This window comes from Pocillopora verrucosa, chromosome 2 (genome assembly GCF_036669915.1).
Source record: "Pocillopora verrucosa isolate sample1 chromosome 2, ASM3666991v2, whole genome shotgun sequence".
NCBI classification, from domain to species: domain Eukaryota; kingdom Metazoa; phylum Cnidaria; class Anthozoa; order Scleractinia; family Pocilloporidae; genus Pocillopora; species Pocillopora verrucosa.
Window position 1 is genome coordinate 18,313,710 of NC_089313.1, and position 19,619 is coordinate 18,333,328.

The 19,619-nt window shown below is 37.2% G+C and overlaps 1 protein-coding gene across 2 annotated transcripts; it reads left to right on the forward strand.

Annotated features, from left to right (window-relative positions):
* Positions 1–677: 677 nt before the first annotated feature.
* LOC131790534 (serine/threonine-protein kinase TAO1) lies at positions 678–17,309 on the forward strand. 2 transcript variants are annotated; one of them, XM_066162138.1, is made up of 23 exons: positions 678–793; positions 4,253–4,444; positions 4,781–4,852; positions 5,337–5,438; positions 5,699–5,744; positions 5,918–5,976; positions 6,129–6,177; positions 6,322–6,363; positions 6,459–6,519; positions 6,949–7,000; positions 7,436–7,475; positions 7,709–7,805; positions 8,026–8,107; positions 8,318–8,518; positions 9,662–9,814; positions 10,702–10,845; positions 11,262–11,492; positions 11,766–11,960; positions 12,079–12,255; positions 12,801–13,040; positions 13,396–13,608; positions 14,057–14,239; positions 14,828–17,309. In XM_066162138.1, the coding sequence occupies exons 2-23, from the start codon at positions 4,307–4,309 to the stop codon at positions 15,107–15,109; spliced, it is 2,859 nt and encodes a 952-aa protein (XP_066018235.1). In that variant the 5' UTR covers positions 678–793; positions 4,253–4,306; the 3' UTR covers positions 15,110–17,309. The 2 variants fall into 2 exon arrangements, with proteins under 2 accessions (XP_066018235.1, XP_058963726.1); XM_059107743.2 differs by lacking the exon at positions 9,662–9,814.
* Positions 17,310–19,619: the final 2,310 nt, after the last annotated feature.

Sequence of the window (19,619 nt, forward strand, 5' to 3'; positions counted from 1 at the left end):
AAGGAAGATAAAAAAAAAACACAGACATAAGAACATGGCAGAAATCAAATTCATATCAGTTAGCTAATTAAATATGTAAAATTGTGTTAAAAGACAAATGTAACTGTACATGTTAAACAAAATTTTTTGAATGGTTTTGAGCAGTGACATGTTATTTCTTACAATATCCAAGAATGATCCAGCATCATAGGCATGCTGCATGAAAATCTACTTGGCTATCATTACTGCATGCTTCCAAGACAGATGTCAAAGGGTAGAGGTCATGAGGAATGGTGGCTAAGGCCTCTCAGTACTCTCAAAGTTAAATCAAGAGTTTCCAAATCAATAACTTAGCTGCACCTTTTTTGTGATTTACTGAAAAAGACAGCATAAATTATGAATAAAAATTTAAAAATTTTCTTATTTTGAATAACTAAATAGTGATTTTCCCTAATATTAATCTACCTCTATATAACCAATAAATATCTCCTAGATTTGCAACTTTCTTTAAGTTTTAAGATTTTTCGTTTCCTAGGATAACTCAATCTTAACTTAAAGCCGGCATCAAGGAAACTGAACGGTTATTATTATTATTATTATTATTATTCCAACCGTGTCCTCCAACTACACCCCCATAAGGTAAATTTGGGATCAATAAGGGTGGTATCGGGAATGTTGATCAACATACGTCATGCGCACGCGTAAGAGCGAGAAAATTCGCCATGTTGTTGGGAAGATGTTTGGGAGTGATTAGCATTTCATGAGTTTTTGTTGTGTTTCATGAAGATTCTTCGAAGGATATCCAGAATAAGAGGTAAATTTAAGACCTACAGTTACTGTTCTCCATTTCAGAGCGGTATAGTCGTGATATCCTGGCGCGAAACGCAAACAATTTTCGTTTCGCATGCTGTACATCCGTCGGACAATAGCTTCTGCCGTAATATGGTGCTGTAACGTCCGATCGCATGTAGTAGCTCGCTGAAATAGCTTCATATTGAAGACTCTTTCTTCGAGTTAGATTTTTTAAAAGGTTTTATGGCTCATCTCTTCGAGTTTGTAACAATGCTGTAACTCGATAAATTCTGATGCCATGGCTTCCGATGTTTTCGGTGTTGAGAACAGAATTGCAAAAGAAAGCGAATCTATCGGACAGGCATGCATTTACGTGAAGATCAAGGCGATTGGACCTGATAATCCTGGACCATATTGTTTTTTTCTTTCGCCTTGATCGTAGTCACGTAGCTTTGTAGGAGAATTTTGCCCTAATCTATGATGAAGAAAATTTAAATACAGGCGGCGGACGCCGTTTGTTTAAGTTCTCTTTTGTATTCGCAAGGAAATGAGTGGCCATGTTCGGGCGCACCCCCGAGGTTCTTTCTACGTCGCCACGATCGACACTATTCAATGGTTTGTTTCTGCATGTTCAATTTAGGGAATTCTCCAGACAGACTGTCGCTTGATCCATCGTTTACGGAAAGATTGAGAGAAAATTACCGGTGTCCTGTGATAGTCTCGTGGCAGCTCGTGAGTGTTGAATCGTTAGATAGTGAGGTGTATGCGATTTTTTTACGTCCGGAATGTGTACCACAAAGTGGTTTTATTCTCCGTTGCCATTATAGGCAATGACACTGACCTTGTTTGAAGATGCTTTGTCGTCATTGTTTTTCCTCTTTCGTCTCTCAGACGTAAATAACTATCAGAAACGGAGACAGTTATTAAGACCTCGTAAACTCGTCCTCGCTGTGACACTACGATTTGGCTCGACACGAGAGATCGATTCGAAAATTGCTCCGATTTAGATCGATTAGTTTCCGGTAAAAGAGGGCAAAGGATTATCACCCAAACCTTTCGGAACTTTTATTCTGTATGCCGTGTGTAAGTATTTCTTTGCTTTATTTTCTCGATAAGGAAACCAGTGTATGTTAAATGGTTTTCATAACGCTACATATTGTATCGTGATCTAGCACCCATGCATCATCTTAGATTGTACCTGGTCGCCCTTGCGATTAATATCGGAACATTAATACACATTGATGATTTTGGAATTTATTTCTTATTCTTCAACTCTAAGTACCTCTCGATCGACGATCGAAGTTTTAGTTTCTTTGGGCAGTTCGTACGTGCTTCAGTTTTGGTTTTGTTATTGTCTGCAAGGTATTCATAAAGATCGTTTTCGAGGATAATTAAGTACATTGCATTCCATGTACGTGTTAAACACTGAAATGATGTCACCCTTAATAGAACGTTGCTACCAAGTGTGTTGTTTCGTTGGGCAATACGATTGCAATCAAATTCTAGTTGGGATGTGAAATAACACGGAATCCTTTATTGTGATGTATCTCTTCTTGCATAATCCTTGTTTTGTCACTATTGTTTAGAACTGACTGTCCCAAGAAACGTGATGTTTTGAATATCATTACCTCTGAAACGATCATGTCAAACTATAACACTTAAGTAATGAATTTTTAGCCAGTGATTCTTGTGTTTGTGACAATATAATTTCTAGCTACCTTAATATTTGCAATGTAGGTTGTGTTATATTTGAATTATTCCCCAACATCAAGGGTACATTTTTAATAGAATCAAGTAAATATTCAATCAGTAGTTGTAGATTCATGAAAAGCTCTTAATCTGTTCAGCTTTAAACTTATGGGGCAATGATTATTTCTTACAAGACAAGGAGCCCCTTTGCTATTAATTTTTGTTGAGTTCAGAAATTTGATATCACATAGTGTTTGACCACAGTAACAGTTTGAATCCCAGAGAGTTTACCATTGTGGTTAAATTTGAGTTTGCCTTCCGTATTAACCTGACTGCTTTAGTTACACTTCTTGGTATTTGGATTTGGTCTGTTTCAGTCTTTGAGACTAACTTTAAAATATCGAAAATGTTATTCTATTTTTGAAAGGTAGACATATTTAATGGTGTATTTTGATTTAAACTATTTCTTGATAGTGCCTTTTAAGTATGTTCTGTTTGTCAGGTAGTTTACCTTTATTCATGGATTTTTTTCCAAGTTCTTCTGTGGTTTTCCTTGAGGTGAAGGATGTTGAGATCATCATTTTCCGTTTCTAATCAAATGAATTGTGAAATGAAATGTTTTGTAACCTTTGGTTTTTTTATATGCCTTTGTTGCTGTTCATGGTTTTAAAAATTCAGTGGTGGATTACAAATATTTAATTTTTAATTTGTCCATTGTTTGCAGTCCCTTAGGTAACCCTAGTTACTATTTAAACTTTAAAGAAGATTTCATAGTTTGATTGTAGATTAAAATGTTTCGTGTTCTTGTTCAGGAGAACATGGTTTCCAAGTAAACAGGGTCGCTATATAGCCTAAGGAAAATTTCTCTGACTCAGGATACATGTTCACAATGTACATGCCCATAGCAGCTCTTAAACTGGTATTATATATTTGTACTCCTGTGACTCTATAAGCAATGAGCAATATCAAATACTGCAGATTTAGAAACATATTCTCGTTACTTACTATACTCAAACTGAAATAATTTTCCAGGGGTTAATAGCTAGAGTAATGTGCTTTTTTAGATCAAAAAACATTTACACTGCCAGATTTTCTTTGTCAAGTTTTTTTTTATGTAACAGTTAACTTATGAGGAGAAAATATCAAGGAAAACTTTTCAATGAAATTTCTTCATTATGGAAAGTATTCTAAAGTATTTGACAAGTTTTACCCCATGAAATCTCTGTATAAACCATAACTAAACATAAAGAGACTTATAAGGGGAAAACTGAAATTTTATTGGAATTTACACTTTCTCAGAAACCCTGACAAGGCAAAACATTGTTTTGCAGAATGCCTTTGCTACTTAAAAATTTTTAGGACTTTAGAACTGCAAAGGTATCTTGTAAACAGTTTTGTAAAAGATGCTGCTTTTTAAGAAGAATTATATTTTGCTGTAAGGGTAGTCTGAATTGCTATCCAACATAATGTGCTCTTAGGTTTAAAACCTGTGTTTAACAGTTTAGTACAAGCATAGACTTTTTTCGGAAATGTGTAATGCAGCTCAAGCTTGAGACTATCCATAACAATACAGTTTCCAGACCAGTGGCTGAATTCTTTTTCTATAAATTGGGCATAAACAAGAGACATCACATTAAGACTTAGGGGATTGAAGACCACAAACTCCATAGTAAATTCCCAAGAGTCCCATGCTGAGGTCTGTAATTTCTTTAAGAACATTTGTCTGTATAAATTGGGATATCATATTTATGATTAGATGAAATAACTGTTGTACCTTAATCTCTCTGTTTAGGCTTTAGACAAGAATTCTTTGTTACGCTGTGGACAGAGGGATCCTGATGCGGCTATGCCCTTGGCAGGGCATGGAAAGGGAGGATTCTTTAGGAATTCGGAATATTCGGGCTTGTTTGATGAGCAAGACCCAGAGAAACTCTTCATTGATCTGAGAGAAATTGGACATGGCAGCTTTGGAGCGGTTTACTATGTAAGTCTTCCAAAGTTCAAGGTTCTGTTTTGATGTACAACTTCTACACAATATTGGTTCATTATCTAGAAAACAGTTGTTGAGAATTTTAAAACTACTCAGCTGAAGAGTGTTACTTGTGTCTTAATTAAACCTTGATCTCTATCCTCAACTTGTACTGTAAGGTTTGGTAATTGCATTTCAAGACACTTTATAAATGCTGAAAGGCTGTCTTGTCTTAATAAATTGCTTTCCAAAATTTCACAAGCAGTTGAATAAAAGCAGGTCAACAAGGTACCCTTGGTTGAGAAGGGTATCAATTAATTGAATTTAAAATTTGAAACTTGTTGTCCTTAGGCCAAAAATGTTAAAACTAATGAGGTGGTGGCAATCAAGAAGATGTCCTATGGTGGCAAACAGTCCAATGAGGTAAGCAAAAACAGATACAGTATCAAGGATTTAGTTCCTAATTTCTAGACACTCAATTCTTGATACTCAATACATGAGCTTCAAGCCTCAATTCTCAATTGTCAATCCACAATCCTCAATTCTTGATGGCTTTGAGGACTGAGTTTTGAATCAACACTGTCAACTTTCTTTTGAGTGGTACTCTACATGTGCAAGTAAGTACTCTCTTTACAGGGAGGGAGGGACAAAACCTTCATTATAAACACAGATTTATAATCATTTACACATATGCTAAGACTTACTCCCAATCATATTAGTAAAGAATGGGAATCCTTACTCGTTTAATCTTACACATTTTAAAAAATGACCCATGGCATTCAGATGACACTTTCAAATGCATGCAGTTGTGCATATTTGAAATTTTCCAAAACTGTGAATACTACTCTTAATTTTACATTATAGGTGAAATTTCTAATGAAGCTGTTATCTCTTATGAATATTGTAGAAATGGCAAGACATTGTGAAAGAAGTTAAATTTCTAAAGCTCTGTAGCCACAAGAACACCATTAGCTACAAGGGATGTCATTTAAAGGAGCATACAGCATGGGTAGGTTTTTAAACATACATGTAGGTCTTGGTGAGGCCACAACTAGGTGATTGCAATATTTATTTTAAATATGGAAAGAAATATTCTTCAAACATAAGCAAAGCGCACAATGTATTTATACCGTGAATCTTGCCTTGAACAGAAAAGTTTTCACAACTTTTCTCTTGTCTTTGATTGCAAAGTAATCTAAAGTAGTGTTTGTAAATAGAGGTACTACAAATACTTTCAGATGTCAATTATCTCCTTTTCTCATCTTTTAGCTTGTTATGGAGTATTGTGTTGGTTCAACTTCAGATATTTTAGAGGGTATGTTGAATGGTTTTTTTTCTATGATTGACTCTGGTTCATAACATACAAAATCTTGCAAATTTGTGTAATACTATGTAAACATATCATAGTAGGAACATTTCTTTGTTTATTTCAGTGTAGCTGGAAATGTTATAAGCTAATTTGATTTGAATGTTCTTTTTTTTATACAGTTCACAAGAAACCACTTAGAGAAGTAGAGATTGCTGCAATATGCCAAGATGCTTTGCAGGTAAGCATGTTACATCAACAGAGTGGTATCATTAAAATTGCCCAGATATTTGTTCATTGTTTTGTTTATCTAGGTCATTAATGTTCCATGTTAAAGCTTTTAAGCTGTTGATGATTCTCACAAATCATTAAGTTTTGGTTTGTTTGTTTTAGGGTCTAAGATATCTGCACAGAAATGGAAGAATTCACAGGGATGTGAAAGGTAAATGAGAAATAATTTTTTTAAAAACATTTTAAGACTTTAAAAATTGATTGATTTTCTTAGTTTGTATCACTTGATGCTGAGGAAACAGGTTCAGATAATTTAGGCAGAACTGACTCTTTTTCTTGCATGTTTACATTAAAGCTGGAAATGTTCTTTTGACTGAAGATGGAACAGTCAAGTTAGGTGAGTTGTACCTTATTTTCTTTCTCTGTAAACATTTGTCCTTTACATTTGATGCAAATAATAAGTAAGTAAACTATTTTCATTTTTTTCTTCAGCTGATTTTGGTTCAGCAGCTCTAGCAGCTCCAGCAAATTCTTTTGTGGGCACACCATATTGGTAAGGAATTTAAGCCAGCTTGTTATATGGCCTCTGTTTTCCAGTGTATAGTATTACTAACTTCTCAACCTTTTATTGATTCCATGAAGTTGTTGTATGTGTTGTGGTTCAATTTTTCCCTTGGTTCAAATTTTGTTTTCCTTTGTTTCAAACTCATTATCATACATTACAATACCCAAAAAGGAAAGAAAATAAAATTTGAACCAAGGATAGAATTGAACCACAACATATGTAAGGCCTGTCATGAGATTTTTTTCCCACTCTAGAAGTGCCTGTATGGCTCCCTGTATCTGTGTCTTCCATATTGCTCTCTGCTCCTGCTCCCTTTTTCTGAAGACTTATAATTGTAATCCAGCCTTAAAGATAAAAATCTGTTAGCATACATTATGTGGATAAGACACATATTGATATAGTTTCACTCTTTGCTAGGATGGCTCCTGAAGTTATCTTAGCCATGGATGAAGGACAGTATGATGGAAAGGTACCCACATTTCTTTGCTGGAAAAGTTGTGAGAATTTCTGGGGCTATCCAAACAAAAATATAATTTATTAGTTGGGAAATTAATTCACTGATAACTCACAGAGGGTCAAACATATTTCCTCACTTGTTTGAACAAAATTTAAAGTGATTTCCTTACGAGATTTTCAACCTTAGATTACCTGGAAACTTTGTCAATGAAAAACTGGGAACTTACATGAAGATCAATTGTTCATGCCTTCTAGATTGTGCACTGTATGCTTCCAACATTAGCAATTATTATGATGACTTGTTTTTACAAAAGGAAGGGTCATGTCAAATGTTATCTGGTGTAAAGTTTATTGCATACTTTACATTTTACCTTTTTTTTTAATGGAATGTGGTTTCCAAACTGCACGCACATGGCTGTTTTTGCTAATGCTTGGTTTACTCCCTTAGGTGGATGTGTGGTCATTAGGAATCACATGTGTTGAACTAGGTATGTTCTTGATTTGTCTGCAAGGTTTATAGCATATTGCTTGGTAAATCGGATGACCTTTACATAAGTGGAATACATCTGTAATGGAATTGCAGTGATACAAAATTTTTGTGTGGCCACAATGCCATATCCACCAATGATGTGATATTTGTCAATGCTGATATCATGTACATTTCATATTTCAGACAACAGGAATTTAGATAATACATAATGTGCCTTTAAATTTTTTTTAGCTGAGAGAAAGCCACCTCTTTTCAACATGAATGCCATGAGTGCTCTCTATCACATTGCTCAGAATGATCCACCAATGCTTTCTACTCCAGATAACTGGTAAGTTGAACAACACTAATTGTTAAAGTATTTGTGAATGCACCTGTGGAAGACGTAGGTCTTAATTCCCTAGCAATGGATAGGGTAGGGTGAAGGATTTGTCAGTTTTTTTTTTTTGAGCTTATGCAGATGTAGTAATAAATGTACATTGTGTCCTCCAAGGTAGTTATTTCAAATTTCAGGTCTAATTTATTTATTTTTTTTAATTTTTTAATTTTAGGAGTGCAAGCTTTGTTGAGTTTGTTCAGCTATGCTTGAAGAAGCAACCAGCTGAAAGACCCACAGCAGAAGATCTTCTACAAGTAAGTTACTGGAGTGTGATTAAATATGTTTCTTAACTGTACACTTTAAAGAGCTTGGAATATGTGAAGTATGAGAAATGCCTGAAGAATTCTGCATTTTGACAAGGGAAATGTTACGGTGGGATCAGGTCAATAAAAGGTACTTGTAGGTTGTTTTGTCATGTTCAATACATATCTATACGATAAATTGTGTTTTTTGTTGTTGTCCAGCATCCATTTGTATCCCAACCAAGACCCACAGGCATCCTCCTTGAGCTGATTGAGCGAACAAAACAGGCTGTAAGGGCCCTTGACAACATGAATTACCGCAAAATGAAGAAGATGATTATGGGGGATCCTACGGGAGAGTTAAGTGAAGAAGGTGACAGTTCTATTGCAGAGACAGAAGATGATGATGACAAGTCAGAAGCAGTAAGTTACTGTCAAATTTGCATGTTTGTTTCTTTCCATGTCTTTCTGTAGTTGATCTTGGTAGAGAATTTACTTTGGAAAGTGAAAACTTACCACAACTTGTAATCAGGCATTTCTCAAAAGTGGACACTATTTGTGTAACAAAATGTGAATTGAACTTTTGGGCTTAAATATGGTTCTTTTCTGTTTTCGCACTGAAAACATTCTTTGAAATAGTATTGCACAAAACCAACCCTTACATTGATTAGCGCTTTGTGTAGCTTTTACCTCATAAATATCAAGGGTGCACAGAATTGAAAAAAAAAACATTGAAAATACATTAAGGCAGTGGACACAGAAGACACATGAGTAAGCATTTTATTTTTTTTTTCAAAAATGGACAATACAAACTCACACCATGGCTTGGTAAAAAAAATGACTGAACAAAGAATCAAGTGTTAACACAGTTGTGGTTTTGTGAGAATGAAACAAATTATCTTAAAATATGATAGAGAGACTTCTATAGAGAAGATCTGATTCCTTACTGATAGGTAAACCTGTGTTTCACTGCTTATTGGGAGGGTCATGTCAAGCCATTTGCTGGCATTTGCGAGACATCCACTGCCCTTCCCTTCCCTGTCTTCTTCACTCATCTCCATGGACGAAAAATCTGCAATAAGCTGCGATGTTGATATAATAATGATTTATACAGGGTGTTATGCATCTTTATACATTTCTGTGACATAATCTCAACTCAAAACAGTTTGTAAGAAATACTATAGAGATAGAGAGTGGCGGAGCTCGATTTCTGCCTTTTCATGAGTGGGGAGAGACATAGGCCAATCTCTGGGATGCAGGTTGATTCTTGAGCCTAGACAAGGGCAAGATAAAGTTAGAACTAGTGCTTTTCAATTAAATTCCTTTTTTTAAATAAAAAGAGATAATTTAACACGAGAAAAGGGAAGAGTAATTGTAAAATGAAGTAGCAAGATGATGGTGTAGTTTTCAGGTGTATGATCAGAACTGGGCAAAATGATACTGGTAGAGTGCTCTACTCAGTTGAATTGAGAATCTTCTCCCCTATCAGTTAACAGAGATTGTTTATTAGAATCTTCAGCCTACTAAAGGTCCTCTGTGTGTCTCTCCTATGTATGTAAACCTTAGTCTCTATTCATTGTTCCCACGTCCGCATGCCATGTAAACTTTGATGGGGTGTTGGAGGAAGGGGACGGCCCTTCGGCATCTGAGGACAGCTTGGCCTTCTCTGAAGACTCCTTATCTTCGTCATCGTCATTTCTTCACTTCAGATCTTCACAGGTTCTGTCTGCACATCTGTTGTATGCACATCCAAACCTTCGTCTAATTCTGTCATTGCATCCTTCTCATCTCATCCTCATTGTTGTCATTGTGACTACATGTCTCAATGTTTTAGCAAAGAGAAAAAAGATTCCTTTTATCAAATTTGTGCCGGTCAAACATCCAGTTAACCATGGCTTTTATCACAGTCAGTCATTTGAAAATGAATCTTTTAGACACAAGAAAGGGCTCTCTTATTGTCTTAAACAATTCAGGAGGAATTCTTTATCTGCTTCCTTACATCAGAAATGTTACCACAAATGCTTCCCGTTACACATGTGATACTGCTCAGTTTTCATAAGTCCCTCAGAAAATGATCACATTGCACGCTCAAAGCATCTGAAGCTATACCTGTTTATGTTGAGTTAACAACCATTCCAACAGCCTAAAAACTTTTTACAAAGGTAAAGAATACTCTTATTTACATTACCTGTACTTGTGTCTTTTGTGTTGCACGTTACTCATCAGTGACAGTTCTCTTACCACTTCACATTTTAATTCTTGGTCATGCTCTGTTCAGTTGAACATGTTTGACTTAAATAGTACTATTACTTAACTTTTTTACTGTCATTTACCCATAAAACTTTCCAAATCTTGAAACCTTTAAGCATTCTGTTAATGTTAAACTAGAAAGCTAGACGGCTAAACGGACAAGCTTCTTATGTGTTTTCAGTAATTGTACGATTGTGAGAGTAAGGCTCGAATAGTCTCTCTTGAAGAATATTTTTTGTCCAAATTAAACCTCCTCTCTTTCCTCTTTACCTTCTGTGAAGCTTTTCTCTCGTGCACAATGTATTACTTTTATGGGAGAGTAATCACCTATTTGTGTAATTTTACCTCCCTTTTAGAGCGCCGAGATGGATAAGAACAAGAAAGCGAGTGTGAGCAGCACAGCTAGTGTTGCTAGCAGCACGGACAGTATACAAGGAGCCGAGCAAGATAATGATACAGCTGCCGCTGGAATTTCATCGTTTGCTGCTTCGTCTATCAGTGTTAGTGGTTTCTCGTATTATGTTTTGGAGAGGGGAGGAGGCTTTAGTTACTTTTTCTTGTAGCAAATTAACTTTAGTATGATTAATGCTTTTCCTCAAAAATATTTTTTGCAAACTTTGTTATCCAAGCAAAACTGTTTCATCATTAACAAACCAGTTTTATAGGGGTAAATAGATTGTGACACATTACCTTCCAGCCGAAAGTCAGGCCACATGAGGACATGATTCGGTTTCACTAATGTGATACTTTCCTCCTTTCGGATATATTTTTGTCATGATATTTACGTTTGATGTGGTATACATGTAATTCACTTCGCTTAGGGCGACTAACTGCAAATCACCGTTCCAAATAATTAATTAGAATATTCAGTGTCTTGATCACTTAAAATTGACATTTTTTTCCCTTCTCCTTTCAGTTGCAACAACATCGTGAAGACGATGACAGGTTTGCTACCATTCGCCCGCAAAACCTGATCGCCCGACAGCACCAGGAGCATAACAGGCAGGGCGATGAAATGAGGGATCAGCTAGAAGTGTACAAGAAGCTCAGGCAGACTCATCAGAGGGAAGTACTTGTACTGGAGAGCAGGCTACAGATGGAAATGAATGATCACCGCAGGAATCTTGATAAGGAATATGATCAGCAGGTACTGTTTATATACTTTACATATCTTGATGAGGGCGGGTGAATTTGCAGGCAACGAAAATTACGAAACTCCTCGACTTGGAGATGTTGTCTTAATGGGCGAGAACATTCTCCGACCTGACACTCGAGGAAATTAAATACATCGAGATAATAGCGTTGAAACTGAAAGGTTAATCACAAGCCATCACTGAGCAACACATTAAGTTCGGTTCAAGGCTTTGTTTTGTTTTCTTTTGAAGTGTATGGCATGAACTTGTGTGTTCTTGTTTATAAGGTACACCAGTTTGAAAGAGACTTGGAAAAACTACGGACCAGACACAAGACTGAAATGGAACAAAAGCTGAAACAGATGTCAGCAGACGAGAGGAGGTTACTGAAACACATCAAAGATAAACACGACAACGACATGAAAATATTTCTTTCCGATCAGAAGGCGGCGTACAAAGCGGCTAAGAACCAGTTTAAAAAGGTGAGTGTGTTATCCTTTTGCTGAAGCAACACTTTAAGATGATCAATTCTTTGATTAATAGAAACTGGTGTTCTTTCGTCTAACTAATCAAAGCGTTTGTTTTAACTTGCTATTGCAGGATCAGAGCAACCGTATGTCATATCAAGGCCAGAAAAACTCATTACATGACCGGCAAGAGAGAGCGCTGCGAGAAAAAGTGCACGAACATGAAATTGTGCGCAATGCTGAACTAAGAAAGTTCCGCCGCGAACAACTCCTGCAGCGACAGAACTTGGAAAAAGTGTTACTTACCGAGGTACGAGCTCTGCGTTGTAGGGCATTTTATACTTGGGAATAGAATCTTCTCCGAATGGCGACAGGAGATTAAAGCCACTTGTCTGTAAACTCTACTGGGAATCTGCAATAGTATACAGATGAACATTTTTTTACTAGCAACTCGAGCAAAATTTAATTCAGCTAGGTTTTGGTTCAGCGGAGGAAATGTTATTTTAAATTGGAAAGAGAAAAAAAAGATTCGTTTGTTTGTAAGGGGTATGTGTTGTACTCCTATTCATAAAAAAAAAGTCTGTGAAGAAGAACATCTTCAGTCCTTCATTTCTTCGATAATTTATTGATTTGATTCAGAAATTTTCATCATCTACATTTTAGATCTGAGACACGATTTTTCTCGTCACGGACAAGTAAAAAGTTGGTAGTCACACTACTTTTGTTCCTGTAATCTAAATGTACGATTCAGAGGTGATACTCTAAGGAGATATTAGATGCTGGTCACTCTTCGGAGTTAAAGGGTTAACAGTCTCGTGATGAGATGCTGATGGTAAATTGACTATAACATTATAGGAGATGAACAAGCTGAATGAGCAGAAGGAATTGTCGCACATGATGTTGATAAGACATCATGAATGTACTCAGGACATGGAGTTCAGACACTTGAGCTCAGTACACAGACTGAGACGAGATCAGCAGCAGAACCAGCACCAAACAGAGTGGAACAGTCAAGTGGAATACAACAAACGGGTCGAGATGGAACTTAGAAAGAGACATTTGTTTGAACTCAAAATGCAGCCAAAAACTCTCAAGGTAAGAAGGATTTTAACTACAGGCGCGCTGATAGCTAGCTAGAAATTAATAGGCGTGCCTCGAGGCGAACAATCCGCGCTCGCCTGGACTGCATCGTGTCATTCATAGAAAAGTGACAGAACGCTACTACTGCATGTTACATTTTATGCGGTGAGGGATATTTATACGAGTGAAGGTAGGGAATGTTTAATGCTGATGTTGGTGGCAACTATGTTTGGTAATTTAAACCGAAACTTACGCATGCTTTCACGAAGATGTGTCGCAAACAGTTCAACATACCCGACCGCTCAGGTGCAGTGATCAACACCCCGACCGCTCAAGTATGTGCGCTAACGAAGAATTTGTTTACTTCCAGGCGCGCGAAATGCACATCAAGAAGCAATACAGAAACGCGATAAAGACACAGACGCTACAGTATAAAGCTTTGCAGAAACAAATATTGGAGAAAGCACCGAGGGAAAAACACAAGGAACTCACCAAGCAACTGCGCGAGGAGAAGATGAGAAAGATGGCAGATCTCTCCCTTCAGTACGATCAGAGCATTTCTGAGATGTTGCAGAGACAAACGGTAAGTTTGTAATAGTCGAATGGTCAATGACTTTGAGGGGGCTACTCATTTCTATTTGGCCGAAACCCTGACGCTTAAATGAACTCGCTAAAGAACGCATTTCGAGCGAGTTTTGTTAAAGCACAAACAAAGAATTACAACAGCCGATCAGAACGAGCCAAGGCATCTCCATGACACAATTAGTAACCAAAGAAAAAATAAGCGAACGACGAAGTTCGATTGGTTTAGTTCTACATCAGAGCGGTTGAAAGGATGGCGCCAGTCTTCTAGATTGATTTTGGAGCGAAGTAAGGCAAAAAGTTTAATTCTGGATGACGATCGGCACCCACTTGACAATTGCTCTAAAATATGCGGCTGAGGGATAACTTGTTTCTCGTGTCCTTTCAATCTTCGGATCTTAGCGCTTTATATCCTGGTAACTGATATTTTGATTCCTTTTGCTACCCAGTTGAAGCTGGACGAAGACCAAGTGCGCGAACAGGAAAATCTACGGGTCAAGCTGCAACAGGAGCAGGAGTTACTGAGCGCCTACCAGAGTAAACAGACCATGCAACTAAGGGCCCAGCACGAGCGCGAAGAGAAGGACCTACAGGAAAAGGTCTCGGTTAGAAGGGCCCTTCTGGAAGAAAAGGTATCTCGCCTGCTCATGCGTTGTGTATTCATGGAATCTATTCATCCAACGAATCTACCATACCAGCTCATAATGAAAGTTTATTGTGACAGAGATCCCTTCTATCCCTTCTTTAGTACATTTTGTCAACGTAGATAGATCCCAAATTATGAAAAAGAGTTAATTTAATTGCATATATTATACTGGAAATGCGCACCCTCTGATTGATCGAGTTACGTCATATCTTGCCATAATCGTTCTGCGTGAGGTGATAATATACTAAAGCCACTGATTCCAAAAATGGCTTGCGCGCGATTTTTATCGACTCTGATGAAAATGAGAGAAAATACAGTTGATCTGATAAGGACCTGAGTAGTTATGCTCAGTGCATGATTGATGAACTAAAGTTTCTCTATAAATAGTGCCGTGTCAGTTTTTAAAAGCAATCAGATACCCTTGTTATGCGTTTTCTAAAACCAATTTAAGTCTGTCTGGTAACGAAGTTGTTCAAGGGTGGTGTGTCTTGTTATCTTTGGGTTACTTGGATGGCTGGAATTGAAATTATAAATTTCTAAGGGCTGCTTCTAACCTAGATTTTTTTTTTATAAGATGTTTCAAGAGACAACTCGCCTGCAGGACTTTAGAACGCAAAAGCAGGAGGAGCTAGAACTCAAGCACGTCAAGGAGCTGGAAGATTTTGACACTAACTCTAGTATGGGTAGTAGTGGGTCGAACACGCTCTCGTTAAAACACAGGAGTACCAGCAGTATTAGTACTGTGAGTAACTCCAGCACGTCAAGCACAAGAAGCACAGAGAACAACGGCACCGTGGTGCAACAGCAGACCAATGACGAGAGGCTACAGGTCAGCGCTGGCCCCTTGCGGGTGTAACCAGCTGCAGTGTAGGACGATATGTCCTTTTCATTACATGAAATATACTGCGTAATTAATACTCACTAGAGACCGGCTTCACGGTGGCGGAAATGAAAGGGAAATGTTATTATATTCAAAGTCTTAATGGAATATATTGAGCGTGGTTCCTCAGGGTCTCGTCCGTGAGACAATCACGCATAGTTCATGTCTTTGCGCGGTATCCGCGCGTGTATGCGGCAGGGATGAAACTTAGCCTCTTTGCAAATGCTTCTGTGTTTTGTAACAAGTCAAGGAGAGCGCATAATGTTATTATTGTGACTTTAAGACACGTTATCTTCAAGTGGAGTTAAATTCGGCGAGGAGTTCTGTATTGAGAACAGCGCGGTCTATAAAAATTCATTTTCGTGAGTGTTTCTTATGGACGGTGCAACGGGCAGATTGTTCTATTACCTCTGCTGTTCTTGTGTCTTTGTGGTTCGACTGTGCATTCCTACCGTTTCGTTTCTCAAATATGAAGTCAACGTGGGTCGCTATAATGAAGCATGGCAGATGGAGAAGGGACTTTGGACCTGTCAAGAAGTCACCGTATTTCGGAGCTTATTCCATGAAGTTTTCACGATTACAAGAGATATTTCCTGCAAGTCACCAGTAAGAGTGATGATTGCGTTTTTAAGAAAGAGCTCTCACGACTTGCGCCAGATATATGTTGTCTATTTTTGTATAATATCCAAAGGGTTTGTTCGATATTTGCTTATATCAGTTTTTCTCTCTTCTTTTATTGTTAGCTTTGATTGTTCATTGTTTGACTTAATTTTCGATGCATCATTTGAGAAGTGTTCGTTGCCTTTTGGAGACCCTGTCATCTTAAAATCTCATGCCTTGGGTTGACACTTGACGCGGAGTGTTTAAGGTGTACGAATCCCCCTTATGATGAGGCATAAAAAAGACCTTTTTCTCAGAAATTAGGGATCTAAGATAAATGTTCGGAAAAGAAAAAACCCTGTATCAACTGGTGTCTGTTCGTCATGATTTGACTGAAATGTGGAGTATTTGAGGAATTGATCACTAAAGGAAAATGTATTATTATATTTCAAAATTATGAAGTTTTGTCTATTCACAATTACTATGAAGTCCGGAAAATTTTTTGTCGTCCACATCAGGGCTTTTGCAGGGTAAATATTTCCTGTGAATTTAAAAGCAGTCAAGGCTGACAAATCAAAAAAGAAGTTCAGTCAGTGAACAGTGTATGGATAAACTTAACTTTTTCTCACCCAACCGGGTCTGATAGTTCAAAATACGACGAACGTTAATCCAGTATTGGATGTCAACAACTTTGTCAGTTTTACATTTCCCATTGCCTATTTCATCTTGCAGTTTTAGATAAGGAAATCGCTGTCGTTCAAAATCAACAGCATAACCTAGCAAATGATCTGCAAATAGTTGTGGTAAACAGAAGAATTTAGCGCACTTAATATTTTTGAAACGCATTCTTGATCATTGGAACCTAGAAGTATTGCGATTACTTCGTAGACTTGAGAGTTTTCAATAGGTTCTTTGAGCAGCGCCATTCTTATTAGATTAACATTCTCAATGAATAGTGCTCACCATAAATGTATGGTGAAACTGTGAAGGTAACTTCTGAGTCGATTCATGCGAGTGAGACAAGAAAACGGAGAGTCTCGCTTAAATATACAAATCGCTCATTTAAAATTCTTGGATCAGCACCATAGTATTTTGAACTACCAGCCCCGGTTTCTCATTTTTTTTGAGAACAAGTTATTTTATCATTTTCCCCTTAAACAAAAAGTTTTAAAAAAAAGCAAGATTACAATTGAGTTGTCATACTTTTTTGGCATTGAATAATCTCTGTTTCTTATTAGTGGAAGTTAGTTTTAATGAAGAAAGGATAGTTATTAACAATTTACTGCCTTGAAAGTCGTGCGTATTTAAGTTAATGATAAGCGGTATCATTTTGCTGTAGCTTGTCCACGTTGTTATCCTCAAAGATAGTTCATTGATTTGTAAATACCTAGTCACGGGGACTTCGAAGTTTTCTTTTTTTCCCTTTGGATGCAGGTACGAAGTTGCTGTCTCTTTTCTTGTTAAATTCCTTAACAGAAGTCAACAGTGTCAAGATGCTGTCATCTGCATGTAAATATTTTAAGCCAATGAATTTGAATTATTAACTGAAAGTAGGCAATAAAGATTTTATTTCATCCGTTTTAGTGCTTTTTTTCCCTCTGTGACTTATGGGCGTGAGTCGGATTGTTCGTAGATGTTTAAAGTTAACATGTTCTTTCAAAGTCTGAATTCAGTAGGGTTAGCGAGGTAGTTTGGAGCATGAGAGCGACCGCCACTCTCGACGCGTAATTACGTTCGCGCTTGGAACCATTGTCTAAGAGGAAATGAATTGTCTTTAGACACAAATTTGTGTATACTGCTTTACCTTCTAAGGGCAAACCCGTTTGCGACAAATCAATGTAAACAGCAACGTCACAGGAAATACGCCCATGCATATTTTCCTCTGACCGCTTTAGGCAAAGTAAATGAACACTTGTCGTACCATTTCATCAGCAAGTCGTAGTTTATACCCCTTAAGAGTGCTTCAGCATGACGTCTTGTCGGTAACGTTCTAAAGCAGTGGGGTTACTGCGTTTTGATGGTGCGTGTTGTCAGTTTTGACCCTGGAAAGAAAGTGCAAAGCCTAAAACGGAGATATCGCTTCGTATCGCACCATATCGTTAGTCCAAAGTGCCTCTCATCCTAAGCAGGTCCTTACTTTACATTATTACATTTGTATTGCTTTGCCACCATCCCTCTTAGTCACAGCAGACTAAAATAAAACGGTAGCTAAGGTAACTTGACAATACTCCTTGTTGGTAAAAGTGGTTTCAACAGCTTCATGTCGATAGGAAGACCGAGTATCTGCCCACCTTTTGCAAACAACAATCTCTTTCTCCCCTAGTTTCTGCTTTACTTTCCGATAGTGTTAAGAGTTTATAAAATAATGGGCTAAAAACCAGAAATTATTATCGTTTCCCTTGGATACTTTAATCGATCTAAGGTACCTTTTAGAATTTTCATTTCCTCACTGATGCTCAAATTCGACGCCTCCTCAAAGCTATTGAGAATTTTATGACGTATCGCAGCAACGCTACGAAAAACTATTTTAAAGAGACAAGAGAACGCCTCCTCTGAGCAATATCTCAGTTTGTCAAGCTGCGTAAACAGAACACATTAAACATTCGCTGTTTGTGTACATGTCTATTGAGAAAAACCAGTAATAATGTCTGACTTAAAAGTAGATGCTTTTAAAATAAACCAACGTACATATATGGAAACCTTTTTGCGTACAAAACTAAGGCATCACTAAGGAAGGAGCTCAGTGAACTGTGATAATTGGCAACAGGTATCGATGAAGTCTCTGTTGCGTTTAACTGTCTAGAATTCTCTGTAAATAGTGTTAATTATTTTGCCTTTTACTCTTGACAGACTCCTTTACTCAGTCACTATTTTTAAAGCAGTCAGGTGGTGTGGTTGATCATTTCAATGGACACTAAGTAAAATGGAAAGAAAAGAAGTGTGAAAGCTTTCTAAACAAAGCATTACTCATCCATTCATTTTCTGGGCTCGTTATCAATATCATTTAAATAGAAGCTTGATGAGTAGAGAGTTATTTTTGAACTACAGACCACCTAATACACCGGATTCTTTCGCGATCAAACAATAATTATCACTTTTCCAAAACCGACTTGACACATGTCAAGTGACGCCATATCAGGTTCGCGAATCATGTCTCTAAAAATAAAAATCGTGACTTGTTTACCTTAGTAGAGAAAGAGTTTATAAAAACTAGATTGGTTTCCTGCCAAGTGCACTTGAACTCTAAGAGAAAATTTTTGTTTTGTAAAAGATAAATTTTCTAAAATTTTTTTAGAAATTTTAGTTTGGGAAAGGATCGTGATCCTTCGTTGACGAAAGTAAATTAACATATCAAACCATTTGATTTTCCTTTCAGTCTGTTTAAGCATTAGAGAACAGCAATTTCGCTGAATCAGCGGAAGGGTTGATCAAAGGTTATCCTGACTACTTAGCTCTTACACGATTTTAAATAGTTTTCCTTTGCTTTTGAGGAGTATTCAGCCTAAATGTAAAGTAAAATACAATCTGAATTAAAACGCGGTTTTTTAGCGATACTTCATTATGTTGAAATGTGAAGAATTTCATGCTTTCGAGCCGAAAATGTAGAAGGAAGAATTTTGCCGAAGGCTTGCCCTCTTGATCATTATTGGGATGAGGAAATTTTATTTTTTGTCTACAACAAGTAAATGTGACTTGAATGGCTTCTTTTTAAACTTTCAACGATTTCCTTAGCCTAAACCAGTTTTCTCGATGGAGGAATAATTTTTCTGTGTTTGACTCAAAGCCTGGTTTGAAGGTTAGTTTAAGTTCTGTTCGTCGGAATATGAGGTTTTGCGTGCGTCACGTAACTCGAATTCCGTTTCTTTGTCACTTTCCTGCTCACTTC

What these genes read in the sequence shown, in the direction of transcription:
- LOC131790534 (XM_066162138.1), top strand. Translation starts at nt 4,307, where the DNA reads ATGCCCTTGGCAGGGCATGGAAAGGGAGGATTCTTTAGGAATTCGGAA. An exon ending in GCTTTGGAGCGGTTTACTAT is followed by an intron (nt 4,445 to 4,780) that starts GTAAGTCTTCCA and finishes TGTTGTCCTTAG; the next exon opens with GCCAAAAATGTTAAAACTAA. An exon ending in CAGCAGAAGATCTTCTACAA is followed by an intron (nt 8,108 to 8,317) that starts GTAAGTTACTGG and finishes GTTGTTGTCCAG; the next exon opens with CATCCATTTGTATCCCAACC.